This window comes from Ursus americanus, chromosome 14 (assembly GCF_024610735.1).
Source record: "Ursus americanus isolate L20-20 chromosome 14, mUrsAme1.1.p, whole genome shotgun sequence".
Lineage (NCBI taxonomy): Eukaryota > Metazoa > Chordata > Mammalia > Carnivora > Ursidae > Ursus > Ursus americanus.
The window spans coordinates 44,006,347-44,025,736 of NC_142140.1; the positions used below are offsets into that span (position 1 = coordinate 44,006,347).

At 57.9% G+C, this 19,390-nt stretch overlaps 1 protein-coding gene across 15 annotated transcripts in view; it reads right to left on the reverse strand.

Moving 5' to 3' along the window:
• Positions 1-330: 330 nt before the first annotated feature.
• Positions 331-19,390, reverse strand: part of MAST3 (microtubule associated serine/threonine kinase 3) — a 37,978-nt gene continuing 18,918 nt past the window's right edge. For all 15 annotated transcript variants that reach the window (XM_045778438.2, XM_045778427.2, XM_045778426.2 and 12 more), the window contains 20 exons: positions 19,036-19,245; positions 18,849-18,950; positions 18,480-18,612; positions 16,862-16,923; positions 16,371-16,456; positions 15,320-15,528; positions 14,520-14,658; positions 11,204-11,336; positions 10,804-10,969; positions 10,160-10,261; positions 9,137-9,259; positions 8,211-8,320; positions 7,152-7,288; positions 6,390-6,631; positions 5,681-5,887; positions 5,167-5,393; positions 4,558-4,680; positions 3,804-3,940; positions 3,516-3,697; positions 331-2,652 (listed from right to left, as the gene is read on the reverse strand). In XM_045778438.2, the coding sequence (XP_045634394.1) occupies positions 2,120-2,652; positions 3,516-3,697; positions 3,804-3,940; positions 4,558-4,680; positions 5,167-5,393; positions 5,681-5,887; positions 6,390-6,631; positions 7,152-7,288; positions 8,211-8,320; positions 9,137-9,259; positions 10,160-10,261; positions 10,804-10,969; positions 11,204-11,336; positions 14,520-14,658; positions 15,320-15,528; positions 16,371-16,456; positions 16,862-16,923; positions 18,480-18,612; positions 18,849-18,950; positions 19,036-19,245 (3,363 nt within the window). In that variant the 3' untranslated portion in view covers positions 331-2,119. The remainder of the gene's footprint in view (positions 2,653-3,515; positions 3,698-3,803; positions 3,941-4,557; positions 4,681-5,166; positions 5,394-5,680; positions 5,888-6,389; positions 6,632-7,151; positions 7,289-8,210; positions 8,321-9,136; positions 9,260-10,159; positions 10,262-10,803; positions 10,970-11,203; positions 11,337-14,519; positions 14,659-15,319; positions 15,529-16,370; positions 16,457-16,861; positions 16,924-18,479; positions 18,613-18,848; positions 18,951-19,035; positions 19,246-19,390) is intronic.

Here is a 19,390-nt window from a genome sequence, read left to right on the forward strand (position 1 = left end):
ACGTTGGGGTGGGAAAGGAACTCGCTACAGAAAGCTGAGCTTTTCAGGAAAGCGGAATAGGCCGGGGTTGAAAGCGTTTCCATGGCAGCCTAGAGCGTCCGGAAACAGCTGAACGAACTGCAGGAGAACACGCCCAACAAGGACCCAGATGCGGACGATTGTTTCCGGAAATACCCGAGGACACTCGGAAGCGGGGGAGTGGCCAAAGGTTTCTGGTACTATCCCTAGAGCTCAGAAGTAACCCAAAGCACTGGAGCTGCGCTGGGCTGGGCTGGGCTGGGGGATTGGGGCGGGGCCGGTTATGGGGCACAGTCCAAGCAAAAACCTATATAGAAAGGACACAAAGATGGTTTATTTATTTTATTAACACAGCGCAGGGCCCCAGATCGATGTCTGGATGATTTTAAGGGCAGAGCCTGTGATGGGTACTCAGGAAGAGGGCAGTAGGAGGCCAGGGACCCGAGAAGGCCTCAGGGAGAAACCTCATTGAACTCCTATGCAGCCTACAAAACCCCTTTAAATGAAGCCAGTTTTCACCCTGTCCCCACCGCACTCTTCCCTCACCCCTTTCTTTGCCCCGCACAAATCCAGACATTGGACTTCCTCTTTGTAAATGTGGGCTTTTATTCACTGTCAGCTCCAGGATGGAAACAGGGAGCAAGTCATGCACAGCCTTGGTCTAGCTCCAACACTAGCCAGTGCTGGGCAGGGGTCTCTGGGAGGGATGCAGAGTGGGCTGCAGTGCCTGGAAAGTGCCCTCACCATGTGGGACACAGTGATCTTGCCAGGCACCTCCAGACTGGAAGTGGAGGTTCGGTCTGACATGCCCAGGGGGTCATAGCATCCTAGGGAAGAGAGCTGGAGATGACTCAGGCCTGGCTGCATGATTTTTACCAGGTGACTGTGAGACAAGTCTCCACCCCTCACCAGGCCTCAGTTACTTGTCTGTAAAATGGGGATGATGACACCACCTGTAGCCTTCTCAAGGCTGGCTGAGGGAGAAGCCACGAGTAAAAGCGTTTGGCATAGAGTAGATGCTTAATAAATAGTCATTGGGATTAGTTTTGTAAACACAAGGAAACTGAGGCACAGAGCGGGAAAGCCATTTTCCCAGAGCCACACAGGGAAGCCAAGATTCAAACTTGGGCCCCATTGCCCCCCAGTTGGGTTTTCTCACTTGAATTTCATTCTAGGAAGGCTGTGACACATTGAGGGACACCCCCTGCCATGGGGTGTTTCAGACACATCATGGTCAAGGGCTCACCCTGGTGGGCATCAAGCACATGAAATCTTGTGCAGGGCAGATATTCTCCTGCCCTGGCAGTACCCTTGGAGTCCTGAGTCTCCCTCCCAGGGCATCAGTGTCACCCTCTGGGATCGGTGACCCCTCTGCCTAGATCTGGTGAACTCCTACTCATCCATCAAAGTCCCAGTTCCTACATCCCTTCCTCCAGGCGGAAGCCTTCAGGACTAGAAGCAAACTCTAGCAAGACTGGCCTAGGGATGGAGGCTATGATAGTGAGAAGTAGCTTTCAGAATCCAGTCCATCATCAAGATTGCTTGTTTTGTGGTAGAGGGGAATCATTTGTAGACCCTCCAGGTCATATCCAAACTGGGCCCGGACAGGTAAGCCTGCCCGTATCCCCTCAAATCAGTGGGTCTTGGGCCAAGATGGGATCAAGTAACACAAAAAAACTAAAAAATACAGAAAACCTAGAAAACACGAACATACATGACTTGTCCAAAGTGCTTCCTTCTCAGCCCAGTGGGGCAGCGTCTGCAAATGGGGTCCCAGGTGCAGGGGGCAGGACCCAGGCAGCCGCCTTCATATGGCGACTCAGTCTACCTATCGCTTATAAAAAGTAATAAATTAGTCGCAGGGATTTGCTGCTATTTACAATGCCACCCTTGTTCCCCGTTCCTGCCCCTACGGCCCCTGATCTGCACCAGAACACAAGGGAGGTGCTGTCTCCGCCTTCCAGTAAGGACCGAGATGGCTTCTCGCCTTCCAGGTGTCATAGTCTGGTGGCTCAGTCTCCATCCAGAAGTCACCTTATGGAAAAAACATTGCACAAAAAAAGCCCAACTTCTAGGCCAGGGAGAGGCCAGGTGGGAGGGATCAGTCCTTCCCGGCAGGTCCAAGGGCTCCCAGCACAGCCTCTGCGCCCTCCACGGCAATCTGTGGTACGGAGGTGAACGGCCCCATGGCCTCTTCGGGCGGCTCATCAAAGCTCACCTCCTGCACCGCCTCCTGCTTCTTGAAGGAGTCTCGGCGCTCGGACAGGTGTAGCCGCCGCATGACCACCAGCTCCGAGTCTGGCCCGCGGCCGCGGCGCCCCAGCTCCCCATCCAGCCGTTCACCCGAACCTAACTTGTCAGCTGACTGGCCCCGGCGCAACCGCGGAGACCGGGCGGGTGCGGGTGGGTGCCCGGGGAGGGGAGAGGGTGAGCGGGGTGGGGGCACAGGCACAGGTGGGCAGGCCAGTGGGGAGGGCGGGATACTGCTGGTAGACTTGCGGCGGCCGGTCTTGGGGCGGGGTGGCCCGAGCTTGGCGGCCAGGCCATGCAGGGAGCTAGGGCGGGTGTGGCCAGCGGCAGCAGGAGAGGCAGGGCTGCTGGAGCTCGGGGAGGCACTGGGAGGGGATGTGGTGTCTGTGGGTGACAGATGAGGGTCAGGGCCACCAGCCTCAATATCTCCAGCCTTGAGGTGGGGCTCTGGGGCTGAGAGCACCTGCCAAAGCCCACGCCCTTCTCTGTGGCCACCCAGTATGCCTGCTTTTCTTGCCTCCTCTTCTGTGTGCAAGTTGTTTCCTTGGCTTAGATCTGGTGAACTCCTACTCATCCATCAAAGCCCTAGTTCCTATCCACCCACTTCACATCTAATGGCCTACCACTCAATGGGCCAAAGACATGCTCCACCCCGTGAAGTCAGGGTGAGCCAGAGGGGTAGCAACCAGGGTGCCCAGGCCTCCTGGAGGCCTTCCCTTCTTCCCCTTTGGGTTGCCCCAGCCTGTTCCTCCCTTCAGCTGGATGCTAACCCAGTGGGGCTGGGGGTGTCTGTGTCTGGCTATCTCACGGTCTGGGGGTGCTCAGCATTGGGTCAAGTCATCATCCTTTCCTGCCTCAGAATGATCTTTCTAAAACTCAGACCCCTCTAAAACACCCCCTTCTCCAGCTCACACACCCTCCATGGCTCCCATTTGCCCAACAACATAAGCCCAGCTCCTTGGCCTGACCCATCTCCCAACTTCCTCCCTCCCCAGCCTTTCCCTGCTTTCACAACCGCCCCCCCCCAAGTCCAGCCCCCGCTGTTCTTGATGCTCCCTCTGTTGGGTACGCTCTTCTCTGCTCCCACACCTTTCTCCTACCACCTCCAGGCTGCCCGGAAAGGCCCTTCTGGTCACCCCATTTCCTACATCATGTCATTCCCTCCTTTAAACCCTGCTGGCTCGCTCCATGGGGCCAGGCACCACAGACCTGAGCTGCCCCGGGGTGGCCCCGGGGAGCACACGTACCTGCTGGGGCATCAGGAGCTGGGCTGCGGCAAGGCGTGGTGGGGCTGGGGGAGAGGCTGTGGGTGGGCGACCCCGGGAGGCTCTCGCTGGACGACAGGGAGTGGTGGAGGCCAGAAGAGAAGCTGCGGCTGGTGTGCAGCACGGAGGACTGTTTTGAGATCTTCTTGAAGAGCGACTTCCGCCTGAGGGTGAGAGCCCCGATGCTTCAGAACCCGCGACCCCAGCAGTCCAGGGAGCCGGCCCTGGGTGGTCCACCAACACTCCGTGGAGGGCCCGCCCACTGCTCACCGGTCCTGTGTCTCCCGCCGGCGGCTCCGCTTGCTCCTGCGAGCCATGCGGCCCTTGGCCACATTCTTCCGGGCGGGGCCCACCTTGATGGAGGTGTTCTCCAAGGCTGTGGTCCGTAGGGCAACCTTGTTGCCGCTCTGCAGGAGGGATGGCGAGGGGTCACCTGGGTGCCTCCCATCTAGGGAGCCACCCACCGACCCACCCACCTCCCTCTTCATCCATCGAAGCCCCTGATCCTATCCACCCACTTGTCACCTAATGACCCACCGCCTAGTGGGCCAAAGGTACATGTCCACCATCTGTCCGTCCATGCAATGAGCTTGCCCACCCCCAACCTGCCGGTCCTAGGAGCTATCCAAACAAGGCCCTGCCTCTTGGCCTGTGCCCACCTCCCTACCCTCAGGCCTCAGCCCCTGAGGACCCCTGATCTGAGGAAGACAAAGACAGTACGCATATCCCCAGGCACACATGGTCGGGGTGAGCCAGAGGGAGGGCCAAAAGTAGGGGCACCCGGGGCGGGGGGCAAAGGAGGAGGTACATCCTGGGCAGAGGGGAGGGGACATGCAAGGCCTGGAGGTGGGACCACGTGTGGAAAGGTGTGGCTCCAGGGAGAGAACCTCAGCATCAGGAACTGTCAGGGGGTCACAGGAGCAAACCAGAGGGTAGGCGCTGGGGGCAGATCTGGGGACCCTGAGGATGGACAGGGGGTAGGGGTTCTAGGAGCCCCAAGGGTGGGCACTGGTGGGGGCTGTACCTTCAGCAGCAGCTCAACGACGTCCATGTGCACCAGCCCCAGAACTGACTCCCCGTTGATGTGGGTGATGAGGTCCCCAGCTCGCAGGCCCGCCTCCTGGGCAGGGCTTCCCTCCTCCACGTTCTGGGGGTGAGGGTGGGGGTGGGTGGTATCAGCGGTCTGGGGCCCCACAGCTGGAGACCCCATGCCAGCCAAGTCAGCCGTGGGACCCCAGCAAGCGGCTGCCGCCCATGCTGTTTCCTGGACCTTGGGGGCTGTTCAGAGAGTGACCGGTGAGGAGGGAAAAAGGCCCTGGACTGGGAGGAGGCAGGACGACACCCCCACTGTGCACCTGCAGGCCTGGGGTGGGAACTTCATGCCCACCTGAGGTCTCTATCCCTCTATCCATCCCTGTCAGTCTTGCCCAACCCTGACCCCCCATAATTATGGAAGAGGGACTAAAAGGCCCAGCTGGCACCAGCTCCCTGCCCTGGGCTCTAAAACCTTGCCGGCAATGAGCCCGCTTTCCCAAGACTAGAAAGGAAGGCTCCAAAAGTGAAGTGCCTTGCCAGGGGGAAGTTAGGCTCAAACCAGGTCCCGCTGTTCCCGCTCACCCTAAGGCCAACTTACCCAGACAACATGGTGCACGGTGTAGACATCGCTGTCGCCCATGTAGACGCGGATGGCCCGCAGGCTGAAGCCGTACTTCTTGCCTGAGCTGTGGATGACGATGGGGGGCCGCAGGCTGCCACACACGGGGGACGGGTCTCGGCTCGGAGAAGAATCTCGGGATGATGGGTTCGAGGACAGCGAGCGTGGGGACAGAGGGCTCATAAGCGGGCCGCCGCTGCCATCATCTGCAGGACCAGGGTTGGGAGGGGGTCACTCCCTTGCAGGGACCAGGGCTGGGAGGGCAGCCCCCCCAACCAAGCTGATCACTCTGGCTGCTTTGCTGTTGCTCCAATGCCCCAAGCATGGTCCCCCCACCTGGCCTTTGCACATGCAGTGCCCTCCGCCAGGAATGCCAGCCCCCCAGCTCTCCCTGGCTCTAGCCGCTTCCCCTGTCCCATGGCACGGCCCCCACCCGATGGTCAAAATAGACGTGGACAGACAAACAAAGACGAGGCTGGGCCACATGCGGTACCGGCTGTGATGATGAGGGATAGGGCGGACACTGAGGCAGACTTGGGCACGCGGCCCCCACTGGGGGAGACCCGAGACTTCTCGGGAGCTGGGTCTCTTGAGCCCCCAAGGCGGCGGCCCCGACCAGCATCCAGGGCCCGCGGTGTCGAGTGCCGGGCGCCAGTGCTGTTGCTTCGCAGGCGCGCATGGCTGAGGGCGGCTGTGTCGGCTGGGGGTCAGCAGGGCTGGGGGTCAGCCTGGCCAGTCTCGCCACTCCGCCCCTCTGCCCTCGGAAGGCAAAGCCCCTTCTTCCCCAGTCGGCATGTACACCGTTCAGCCTCCTCCTGGCCTTTCTTCAGGCAGTTCCCTCTTCCTACACTTCCTTCCTGCCCTGCTCTCCCTGGAAAGCTCCACTCTTTAAGTCCCCTCCTCTAAGAAACCTTCCTCCACCCATCAGACCCCTACACCCCTCTCAGAGTTCCTCAGCCTCATCCCCTTCTCCAGTCCCGTCCTGACGCCATGAAGCTAGGGGTATGACCCCCTAGACTGGGAGTAACTTTGAGGCTTGAGGCCTCTCTGGAGCCCTGGCCTCTCCTGTCTTAAAGCTTTTGTTAGATAAGTGAATGGGCTCTCTGGAGAGCTCCTCCTCATCCTTCAAAACCCACCTCAAATAGTCCCTCCTCTGGGAAACTTTCTACAGTACTATCCCTCCCATCCAGGACCTCACCTACCAGAAAGGCTTGAGGGCTTGGGCATCACTGGGGTGGCTGCTGGGGGTGGATCAGGCTCCCCCAGAATGAAGATGGGCCTCTTGGGGCCCACAGAGGCTGGGCTGGCTCCCTCATCCTCCGACGAGAAGGCAAACTTGGGCATTGTGTCCAGGCTAATAGTATTCAAGAGCGATGGGCTGGGGCCCCGCTCCGGCTGGGAAGATGACTGGCAGGAGGGACCAGAGGATGTCCAGGACCTCAGTCTGCAGCAGGGAAGAGCCAAGGTCGTGCTTGCCAGGTCCCCTCACCCCAGGACACCCAGTCACCCCTAGTGGCCGTATTTTAACTCTCAGCTTTGAAACAGAGGTAATGTGTAAAGGCGGGGTGAGCTCTCTCTGTGTGCTGGGTCCTCTGTCTGCCTGAGAAATTTCTGTCTGTCTTTTACAACCCAGCTTCCAATACACATCCTTTAGCAGACACTGATTATTTTTCTGTTGAGTCTGATCTTTGAAGAATGAACAGGAGTTCGTTAGCAAAGGGCATTCTGGCAGAGGGGACAGGGCAAGCGAAAGCCTAGCAGTCTGACCGCCCCCCTGTGCTATGCCCAGTGTGGTTAGGGATGCAGAGCCAGGGGCCACTCTGGCAGGGCTCGGACATGCCAGCCCGCATGTTTGACCCTTTTCGACTGGGCCCCTGGGAAGCTTTCTCCAGTGTTAGACCTTGTGCTTCCACCTCCCGGCAGGCCTGGAGGCTGGATCTGCTCACGCTCCCCAGCCCACCTACCGGATCTCCATGCTGAAGCGGCGGCCAAACTCGCCCTCGCCGCTGCGCTCCCACCCTTCCTCCCGGTCCTCACTGAAGCTCCGTTCAGCGAAGGTTGGAGTGGGCTGGGCAGCCAGGAACTCGGAGCTGCTGTAGACCTGGCAGCAACAGAACGTAACAGTAAGGACAAGGAGGCAGGCAGCCACGCCCCTGGGGAAGAGCTGGCTTAGCTGAGTGCTTTCTATAAGCCCAATGCTTCCCTGTGAGTCACTTCCTTCAATGCATCCTCGCCACACCCCTGAGAACAGCAGTCTGTCGTCCACTGTACAGATGGAGAAACTGAGGTTCAGAGGGGCCTGGAAACCAACGGCGCCACAGCCGGGGTTCCTGTGGCGGTTCAGGATGCTGTGCGTGGGGCTCAGGCCCACAAGCAGCAGGGAAGGTTTTTTCCCTCTAATTCAAAACAAAGGAAGACACTTAAGCTGGGGAGGCTCTAAAGCGAGCCCCAGTCAAGCAATGCTGTTCACAGGCACCCCAATGTGGACACATCCCAAACGTTCATCGACGGAGGGGTAAATGCAGTGTGGCCCATCCACACGACGGAATATTACTCGGTCGTAAAGAGGAGCGAAGCTCTGACCCGGGCTACGTCGTGGGTGAGCCTTGAAGATGTCGTCCTGAACACAAGAGGCCAGACGCGAAAGGCCACATGTTCTGTGATTCCACTTCGGGGAAAGGTCCAGAACAGGCAAACCCAGACACAGAAAGCAGATTGGTGGTTGCCAGGGGCTGGGGGAGTGGGGCAGGGGAGTGACTGCTTGTGGGGACAGAGTCTCCCTCTGGGGTGATGGGAATGTTCTGGAGCTAGACAGAGGTGATGGGTGTCCAGCATTCTGAATATGCTAGATGGCGCTGAACTGTACACTTTAAAATGGCTAATATGGTATATTTTATATGTATCCTTGCCACAATAATAATTAAAAAAAAAAAGGTAGAAGAACGCCCCCTCCCCTCCCCGCCCAGAATGAACCTCTTGCCATGTTTCCTGAGTGCCAGCTATGTCTCGGGCCCCGGGCCCACCTTGCTGAACCGGTGGGAACACGACGAGAACTGAGGGATCTCTGTGGATGACTCCTCGTCATTGGTTTCCTCGTCCTCCGAGCCCAGGTGGCGGTAACGTTCCGAGCGTGCTGCAGGAGGGAAAGGCACGTGCAGCCCCCCTGATGCCCAGAGGTGGCCGCAAGGGCCGTGGGGTGATGGGGGGGGGTGTCCCAGGCAGGGACATTGAGATGGGACCACGTCTGGTGTATTTAGGGACCACAGGAGGCTTAAGTGGCAGAGTTAAACGACGCAGACGCACCCCTATGATCCGCGGGATCGTGGGTGGGAATTCTTGCGTCTGACCCTCAGTATCCTCACCCTTGAGACGGGTCACCCGGAATTAGGTAATACTGGGCATCTTAGAAGGATGCTCCCCATTTTACAGAAGAGGAAACAGATACTCAGAGAGGATCTCTGACATGCCCAAGAGCACACGGCAAATTCTGGAGGAGGTGCTGGAAACCGAGGGCATTTCATTTGTCTGGCGGGAGCCCCACGTGGGCAGAGGAAGACTTGTCTGAGCCCACCCAGTGTCACAGGGGCTCCCTCCACAAAGCACAGCAAAGCTGTGTGACAGACAGGGCTCCCTGCCTGGTCAGGGCTGGACACTCAGGAGGCTGAACCTGCTAGACATGTCCGGCAAGGGTCTGCCATACTCGGCGCCTTGGTTTCCCCTCTAACAACCCGGGAGGATGCCGTGGCCTCCTGAACCCAGATGCACAGGAAACCAGCTGGGGGGGGGAGGGGCAGCTGCCAGCAGACCTGCTCTAATTTCTCAAAAGACTCAGGAAGTCAGAAGCTCCTGGCTCGGGGCGAGGCGCTGGGGTGGAGACCCTGGCAGACACCCCCTCCCCGTCTCAGACGAATGTGGGACAGAAGAGCCCGCCCCCTTGACTCCCACTTACTGTCAAAGTAGCTGGTGTCGTCCTCGGCTTCAAGCTGTGGCACAAACTCAGCTTTGTGTCGCAGAAGCCCGGCCCAGTCCAGTGTCCAGAAGAAGGGGTGCTGCTTTACCTCGTGGGTGCCACCTGTAGACATGCCCAGCTCAGCCCTGCGGGTCCCTGTCCCCACTGCCCCCTGGGCCAACTATGAGCCCAAACTTGGCCAACACAGAACCGTAAAGATGGCGAGGGGAGCAGCCACTGTTTCAGAGCCTGAAGAGGGACGGAGCTGGCACGAGAAGCCAGGCCCTGATCTTTCCTCTGCTGGATTCTGAGATCCCACCACCCGGAGAAAGCCCAGAGCCCTAGGAGGGCTTCCTTGCCAGGCCTTTTCCATGCATTTCTTTTTTTTTTTTTTTAAGATTTTATTTATTTATTTGACAGAGGGAGACAGCCAGCGAGAGAGGGAACACAAGCAGGGGGAGTGGGAGAGGAAGAAGCAGGCTCCCAGTGGAGGAGCCTGATGTGGGGCTCGATCCCAGACCGCTGGGATCACGCCCTGAGCCGAAGGCAGACGCCCAACAACTGAGCCACCCAGGCGCCCCTTTCCATGCATTTCTACTCCATGCAGTAGAGCTGACTGCGTGAAGGTATCCTGTTCCCCAGCCTTAGCCCCTACGTCCTCTCCCAGCGGCTGAGCTTCATCATGAACATGACCTGTAGTGGCTGCGTCATGGGCGGCTGCAGTCTCAAACAGTCCCTTAACCATTAATTAGGTGTCTAGGGAAATCTGGACAGTGGGATCTACTGGGCTGGGCCTCTGAGGACCTTAGGACACAGCCCGTGGTGACCTTGCAGGCTCCCATACTCAGCCTCGGTGCCCCGTCTGCATCAGACCCAGCTACCTGCGAGTTCCTGGTGAACTCCTATGCATCCTTCAAACCCCAGCCTCAAGTCCCCCTCCTCTATGCAGCCTCTCAAGTAGAGTTATTGCTTTCCCCAGCCCCCATCCCACCCACCTGGCCGCACCCCCCCATAGTCACATACCCGTGCCCAGACGGTCCAGTGGGCTCTGTCGGAGCAGCCTGGTGATGAGGTCCTGGGCATCAGCTGGGAGGGCCTCATCTCCTTCTGGCCACATGATCTCATCTAAAATGAGGAGAGGGGAAAAAATTAAATTAAATTAAATTAAAAAAATAAAATAAAATAGGAGAGGGAGAGAAAGGGTGAGGATAGCCCTTCATTGCACCTCTGACCACTTCCCCTCACTCACTGCACACCAAGCCATCGGCCTCCTCTGTTCCTTCCAACACACCAGGCTCAGTCCCACCCACAGCCTTTGCTCCGGCTGCACCCCTCTACCAGGGCTGTACCCCTCTTCTACTTCTGTGGCTCCCTCTCACTCCTTCAGGCTTTGCTCACACTGTCACCTCAGTGAGGCTTCCATGACCCCCTATTTAAGGCAGCCCTCCCCCACATCTGGGACCCCATCCCCTCCCCTCTTCCTGCTTCTTTTCCTTGGCATTTTTTGTATCTGATGTTTCGTAATTTGCTTATTGATCTCCCTCCCTATCTTGCTCGTGGCCATGTCCCCAGTGTCCGGTTGGGGCTAGGCACCCTGTAGGGGGGCTGTCGCCCAGAGCGCCAGTGGGGCCAAGACTCGAACCGCGGCCATGGTGGGGGAAACGCACCACTGACCACCTGGCCAAAGAGTTCCTCGGGGGTATCTCCGAAGAAAGGCACACAGCCCACCAGGAATTCATAGAGGACAACACCCATGGCCCACCAGTCCACTGGCTTCCCGTAGCCCTGGCGGAAGATCACCTCGGGCGCGATGTACTCAGGCGTCCCGCACACCTGGGTCAGGCAGAATGGGGAAAAGGAGGATGGCCTCCAACTCCAGAGAGGCCACGAGAGATGGAGAGGCCAAGGCCAGGCTGGGCACAAGGGCGGAGAGAATTACGGGGCTGGGCTGGGGGGGGGGCAGTTTATCTTGTCCTTTGTGCTGCGAAGTCTCCCCATGTCCTAAGGGTCAGGATCCAGACAGAGGGAGGCGGTCCCGCACCCAGGGCCACCTGCCCACCCGCGTACCTGCTTGTCCACGAACTCCCGGGTGTCCTTCTCGATGTGGCCCTCGTAGAGGTTGGTGGCCATGCTCATGAGCCCAATCTTGGACAGGCCGAAGTCGGTCAGCTTGATGTGGCCCAATGAGGTGATAAGCAGGCTGTGGGTGGGTGGGCGGTGCACTCAGGGCTGGGGGGCCCAAGGTCCCTGGTCGCTCATGCCACCCCAGAACTTGGGGCCACCCCAGCTGGGCTGAGGTCCAGCCAGGGCAGCTTCACTCCCCGGAGGGGATCTGAAAGCGCTTCCTGAACATGGGCTCATTATCACAAGAAGCAGTAGGTCTTGGGCAGTATTTCAAATTTGGCAAACATCTTGGTGCACCTACTGGATGCATCTGCTGTTGCTGCTGAGCACCTACTGTATACGCCGCTGTTCAAATATAAATTTCCTGAGAATCACTCCGTCTCCCCACTATGTGTTAAAACATCTGAACACCTACTGGGTGGATCTGTAATATAGTTTTGTACACGTGTCCATTCTTTTCAACAAACTGAACACTTTGCGAGCACTTATCGTTTACATTCCCTGTTGAACAATGAACGTACCCTGAGCATCTGCTGTATACAGAAATCTTCCTGTGAACCTCATGAGACCCGCTTTTAAAAACTTGTACACCTACTATGTACCCTGCTGTTCAAGTTTTCCCAACAGCTGAAGTACATGCACGTTTTGCTAGATGATGGAATCCACACGCTATCTTTATAAAGTTACGTTTTCATGTATCTCCTGGTACACCTGCTGCTTCATTTCTAGAACTCACCGTGTATATCGAAGCTGTCTGATAAACCTTTTATCTGGCACATATGTGTACCTCGACTCTATAAAGAAACAACACTGGCACCTACTATGCAGCCGCTATTTTTAAAAATAAGGGATGTTTCTCGAGCAACTAGGGTGTACGCCAGTTGAGGAAAACCATGTCGGTGTAGCCGCCAGATACAGTTAAAACCAGGGGCTTGGGGCGCTTGGGTGGCTCAGTCGGTTAAGCATCTGCCATTGGCTCAGGTCATGATGTCGGGGTACTGGGACTGAGACCCGCATCGAGCTCCCTGCTCAGCGGGGAGCCTGCTTCTGCCTCTCCCTCTGCCTGCTGCTCCCCTTGCTTGTGTTCTCTCTCTGTCAAATAAATAAAATCTTTAAAAAACCAAACCAAACCAAGGGCTTACGGCCGGCCTGGGGCCATCCACTGTTAAGACAACCAATACTTCTGGAGTTCCTACGGGCACATGCCTGTCTAAAAAACATTCACCTCTTGAACACCGACTATATGAGCTATTTAAGAAAAATGTTTTCCTTCTTAGAAATGAAATGCTATGATGTCCAGGATATGCTTCAAAATTACCCAGCCTGGGGGAAGGGGGGGAGCCGGAAGTGGGGAGGAAGCGGGACTGGCTGAGTGTTGGAAGCTGTGGGATCAGGATGGATGTGGGGAGTGGACGGTGGGGGGCACCGGACCCTTCTGTTCCGGGCTGAATGGTGTACCCCCAAATTCCCATGTGGAAGTCCTAACCCCCAGGAACTACAAATACGACCTAATTTGGAGAGAGGATGGTCGTGTGACTAGTTAAATGAGGACGTCCTAGAGGACAGTGGCCCCTCATCCGCTAGGACTGGTGTCCTTATGAAAAGGGGACATGTGGGCACAGACACGCAGAGAAAGGACACCACATGAAGACCGGAGTGATGCTGCCACCAGCCACGAAACCTCCAGAAGCTGGGGGTGAGGCCTGGAAGAGATCCTTCCCTGGCACCTTCAGAGGGAGCCCCGCTGAGCCCTTGATCTTGGACTTCCGGCCTCCAGGACTGTGAGAATACACTTCTGTGGCTTCAGCTTCCTAGCCTCTGCTACTTTGGTCTGATGGCCCCAGCCAATGAATGCACCTTCTCTTGACTTTGGGATGTATTTGAAATTTTCCAAAGTGAGAAAATATATATATTTTTCTCAAGCACCTATTAAGTGTGCCTACCTCCCTGAGGCCTCTGGGGCTGGCCACTTGCCTGCGCCTTTTTTGGCACATGAGGGTCCCGAGCCTGGGAGGGGCAGGTCCTGCTTTGGGGTTTGACCTGAGACACTCAGGAGACCCCATCCCACTCAACTGGGCAGAGTTCTACTGGGCACAGGGCATCCTTAGAGTGTCGAGCACAGAGGCCCAGGTATACAGCAGGTGCCAAATACACACTTTATCTTCTGAGCTGCTGGCAAACTACGAGATGCCCTGGAAACAGGCAGGGCTCTTGACGCTTCTGTTCACATCTCCACGTAGCAAGTGTCTTCCTCTGAGAAAGGGACAGTAAGGTGCTCCATGCTGCTCTCAAAACAAAATCTTTGTAAAAAGGGAACCGAAGGGTTCTGGGCCTGGCACACAGCCATTGCCTAATAACTGTTCCTCTAATCACCTTACACAAAGCCGGTGCCCCATGAATACGCACCAGATGAAAAAATGTGCTTTATAAATCCAAAAGGGTCATCAGTGTGCGAGGAGTTAGTCATACTGCCATCTGGGTTCCTGAAAATACACATCTGCTCTGTTTTCTAAGCCACTCACAGGCTGCAAGATGCCCGAAAACACGCAGGCTCTTGACGTTTCTATTCACACCTCCACGCGGCCAGAACACGAGGAACTCGAGGTGCTTGCCTGGACTCCCCAGGGCCTTGATAAAAGAGCAGCCCCTGGCTCTTGAAACAGCAGGTACTCAATTAATGCAGGGCAGAGGGCCTTGCAAATTACGTAGGGGTTACAAAGCATGAAGGATTATTCACACACGTGTCTTAGGCAGCCATAGAGGACCTGGCAAGCAGTAGGTGCTTCTTAGGTGCGAGAGTAAAATAAACCTCCCGAGGCTCTCAGTAAACACGTTCTCTTCCTTTCTTCCCTGCACGAACACTCAACAGGTGCTCGAGAGGCATAGTCCCTTTCTTCACGTGTAAGGTCTTGCAAAGGGCATATCCCTGTTCCCGGTATACAGATGCTGCCTCCTAAGTGCACGTCTTCTCCCCCTGGAGCAGCAGCTCTGAGGATATTTTGTGCACCCTAAAGTGCACACCCTCTCTCTGACTGGCAGCCCCTCCAGAAATGTACTGTCCTCCCCTTGCATACAGCAGGTGCCTGTTAAGTACCTGCTCTCCTCTCTACACACCAGGTGCCCAACATTGCCACTGTTCCGCGTCTTCCTGTCATCAGGGGCCCCAGGGGCCAGCAGAATCCGGACAGGTGGGGCTCTGAGCAGCCCCAGAGCCCAATCAGAGGCCCTGCCCCCGCCCCCGAGGCCCCAGGCGGCTCACTTGTCAGGCTTGAGGTCGCGGTGCACGATCCCATAGTTGTGCAAGTATTCGAGCGCCAGCACCGTCTCGGCGAAGTACATGCGGGCCATGTCCACGGGCAGGGGGCCCATGTTCTTCAGGAGCGTGGCACAGTCGCCGCCTGTGGGGGGTGCAAACAGAGCCCCTGGGCTCTATAGCCTCACCCAGGGCCTACAGGACCACTCCCACCTCCTGCAAAACGTCCCCGGTCTGTACCAAACCAAGGTGGGGAACTGGAAGGGGCAGGAGGGAGAGCCGACCTTGACTCCTGATTCTCCCCTGGCACGACAGCAGCTCTGTAAGGGCCTTACCCTGTACCCAGCTGGTGCCTCCTAAGTGCTCGTTCCCTCTCCCTGCCTAGAAGCACCTTGATCAATGCACGCCCCTGCGCTCAGCTGAAGGGCCTGCTCATTCTTAAACTGCAAACTTGATCCCACAACTCCTTTCCCTGGCCCCCAACCATTCTGGTCCTTCCGCCCCACACCTCCCTCCCTCCCTCCCCTGCTCTTACTTCTGGCCTACAGGCCTCTGCTCAGTCTCCTCTGCTGAAGATGTCCATCCGTACCCTATCCTCCCAGGGTCCTCCCCTCGCACTCCTCTTTGAGCTCCCTCAGCCCCAACCCCCCAAGATGGGCCCCCAGCCAGAGACTGAGGGTCCCCTGAGGCAGGCTGGGACCCCTTGGAGGACAGAGTAGACCCCAGCTTGGTCAAAGGCGGGACTTTCTTTTGGGTAGAGGGTGAGCTCCCCGTCACCAGAGGCATACAAGCCCTTGTGGCCGCACCTTCCACATACTCCATGACCATACACAAGTGGCGCCGGGTCTCGAAGGAGCAGAACATGCTGACCACAAACGGGTTCTCAGCGAAGGTGAGGATGTCACGCTCCACGAAGACCTGTTGGATCTGGTTGCGCAGAATCAGGTTCTGCTTGTTGATCTTCTTGATGGCAAAGCGCTGCCGGGTGTCTCGGTGGCGGACCAGGTAGACAGCCCTGGGGAAGCCGCGGTCGCTGAGGCCGGACACTGAGGCACCCCCCGCAGGCAGTAGGGCCTGGCCTGGGCCCAGAACCCAACCGGCCAGGCCTCTGCCCGTGCCATGCCCCACACCCGGGACACCCTTTCTCCTTACCTGGGCCCTCTCCGAAAGCAGCCCCCTAGGGGTCTAAGCTGCCCCTCCCTGGTGTCACATGGAGAAGCCAAAGGTGGCCCCTAGGTGACTTCTTCACGGCAGACTGAGACCCTTTCGCTCAAAAGCCCCCTGAGCTAGACTCAAATAGCTTTACGGAGTGCCAAAATGAGCAGATTTTTAACCATTCAGAGCTTGCCAGGTTCGCGTATCTAGTAAAACCACCTCGAACTGACTAACCCTCCGTAAGATGAAGCCCGGGGGCTGTAAAGACCCCAAGGACCACTGCCTTTCGGAGCCGTCTGACCCAGACTCCTGGCCACGCTGCTGAGGGACGTCACTTAGACACATAAGCCCCTCTCCAGTCCCTCCGCTGGACAGTCTCATGCTGCCCAGGACGCCCCCTCCCCCCACACCTCCACGCAAATCTGTCAGCGTGGCACTAAAATAATGGTCACTGCACACTCCAGCCACCGTGCGGCCATCTTGTTCCTTGCATGGTCCTGAAATACCTACAACTCCTACACCTGGGGCAGGTAACGGCCTAGACTGTGGATGAGGCTGTCTGAGGCTCTAGCCTGACTCTACCGCATCTCTACTTCCCTCTTCAGGCCTTGGTTTCCCTGTCCCCACACTCAGGGGCCACCTGGGCCCCAGTCAACCCCATGAGCATCTGAGAAATGGGTCTATGGGGACCCAAAGACTTACCCGTAGGCTCCGTTGCTAATGAGTTTGATGGTCTCGAAGTCACTCTCACATGGCTTCCTCCGTGATGGGCCGACAAGGGAACGGCTCTATGGGGCAAGGAGGGGTCAGGGTCCTGCCCCACCTCTGGGCAGGCCAGGCTCTCCGTGCCCATAAGTCTCAACCATTGGGTCAGGCATCTGATGCTACTTCCTCTTTCCAAACTTCTACAGCCCAACTTCTGAGTTTCTGAGCTTTGGCTCAAGCTATGTCGTCCTTCCAGAAAACTCCTATACATCCTCCAAAACTCCCCTTTCCTGTGCCCCCTCCAGTCTGGCCCTGCCCAACCGCCATGGCAGGGTAGTCTCATTTGCCTCTATCTTCTCCCTAGAGTCATGAGCAATTATGAAGCACCTACTACATGCAAAACCTCAAAAACCCAGCCCCTCCCATGGCCGCCTAGTCTACCTTGAAAAGAACAAGACAGGTGGGAGCACCAAAGCTCTGTGACTTACCTCTGGGGACTCGGGTGCTGGAGGCTGTCCTTCCTCTTCCAGGTGACTCAGAGGCACCATCTCTGTAAGACAAGGGAGGAGCCTCAAATGGGGCCTCCATGCCCTGCCTGTTGATCCCCCAGAGATTTCCTACGGCTTCCAAGGGTCATCCTGGGCTGGGGACGTGGTGCCTCCCTGACTAGTTCCCATGATATCATCATTGAGCCCCTATTACATCCAGGCCTTGGCCAAACCCAGGAGGCCAGACTAAATAATGACTGAGGAACCTTCCAGAAGGACCAGTGGGAAGCCCAGCCTCTGAATGGCACAGCCGTCATCCTGGCTCCAAGCCTTGGGCCTGTTAACACAGGCTGTGACACGGGCCCTCTGGGTTTTGGCTCCTAATATCCTCCTCAGCTTAGGGTGTGGTCCAGAAGGAGCCCCCCCCCCCCGCCAATTTTCTAGCCCTAGGGCTTGGCAGAGAGGTGGCCCCGACTGAGTGGTTGGTGAACATGAGCCGTGATGATGGCAATGAAGACAGTGTCTCACAGTCACGGGGCAGGGCTGGGATGGGACAGTGGAGTCTCAGGGGCGAGGGAGGCCTGGGTTTGAATGCAGCCCCCTTTACTCAGTGGGTTCCCCCCAGGGGGCACTGCATCGATGGCCCCACAGTCACAGCCACCAACCACTGGCCACCTTCTGCCTCCTCTGATACTGGGGACACCCACAGCGCCACCTGCATTATCTCCACTGCACAGCCGGGTACAGCCATGGCCACACAGCAAGTCTATAAATGGCCTGGCCTTGGGCCCACTGAGGTCTGAACCTCGGCTCAACCTCATCTGCCCAGAGCCTCAGACTTTCCAGCTTTGAATGGGGACAATGGCAGCCCGGTCCCAGGGTTAACACAGCAATGATGCTGGGTGGACACTGGCCACGGCGCAGAGCCCTGACAACCCCATCGCCTTCTCCCCAGCTCCCCTCCTTCCTCAGTTCTAGCCACACCCCTCCTCCCCGCTGTTCTGCTCACGCGCCAGGCATGTTCACCCTTCCCCCTGCCTGGTTCACCCCCTTTCTTCCCCAGATCTGTACCTGGTCACCTCTCCATCCGCCAGCACTCAGCTTATCCATTGACCTTTCCCCAGAGCCGCCCGTGACCACACCTGGACCAGGCCAGGTCCAAGTTCAGTGCTCCCTTAGTACCATGTCTCAGTTCTCCCGTGTCAACTGTCTGGGGGGAGTTCTTGACCGGCTTGGTCAAGCCCACGGGTCGCCCTGTCTGACCCCGAGTCCACCTCCTGGGCCACAGTCAGATGACATCGAGAAAGTACATTGTGAGTTTCCAGGCTGACGGGAATGCCACTGCTAATGGTGGCTCCCTGGCCCATCTTAACTTGGCATTGGAAGACACTGAGGCTCCTAGGCCCTGGCAGGTCAGAGGGTCCGACGTGTGGCCATGTGATGCAGGGACCCCAGGCACTTTCCCACAGTGGGCCCCGCAGGTGGCTGAGGGCAGGGCCACAGAGAGACGAAGGACAGTATTGCAGCTGTGAAGTCGATGGGCCTGGGTTCGAATCACAGCTCTGCCCTGGCTTCTCCTCGGGTTTTCCCTTTCCACCCCACTCCCCTGTCAGCTCACCCTCGAGGGGGTCCTTAGCCAGGCCCAGCTGCCCAATGATGTACTGTGGCAGGTCCGTCTTGATGCCCTGGCCCTCTCGGGCCTGGCCCTCGGCAGCCTCCAGCAGGTGATAAAACTCCTCAGGGTCAAACTCCTGGGGGTGCAGAGAGGCTGGTCAGCTGGGGCTTGGCCTCACCTCCAGGCACCTCTGTTCCCTCTGTCCGGAGCAGCCCGAGGGGCGGCTCCGGCTCTCCCCTCCCGGTCTCAGCTCCTGACCCTTTCCTGGGGAAAGAAGCCCGCCCTGGCCTGGGGGTGGCCTGCGCGCCTCTCAGTGGGCACTGTCCCTTGTGCCTCGGCAGGACTGTCACGCAGCCGTGTGCGGACACTCACCAGGCACTCAAGGAGCCTCGCTGGCCTCGAGATGATGATGAGCAGCTTCCGGACAAGCTGGACGATGAAGCCCACCTCCTCACTGTCCGAGCGCTCGTGGGCCTGGGGGCAGGTGGGTGATGGCGTCACCGGCAGGCCCTGGGCCCTGGCCTGCCTGGGGACCCCTAAACCCCCGCCCCCCACGCACATCTTGCAGCAGCCTCTCCAGCTTCTCCTGCATCTCCAGGAAGTAGCGGGAGGTGACGAGCGCCTCTCCAGACTTGGCCAGGCAGTCGCGGGCCAGCTCAATGATCTGGTGGTGGATGAAGCCCAGGACGCCGTCGGCCAGTGCCAGCCGGGCGCCGGGCGCAAAAGCAGCCAGGAACTCCTGCAGACGGCCTTCCATCTGTGCCGTGGCCTGGGCAGGGTGGACGGGGCAACCTGGTCATTGGATGGGGCTGGGGAGCAACACATAGACGGGGGCAAGAGAGACAGTTGGAGAGAGAGACTTGGCGATGGGGTCAGTGAATTGGGGGGGGAGCGATATGCCTAGGTTGGGGGGA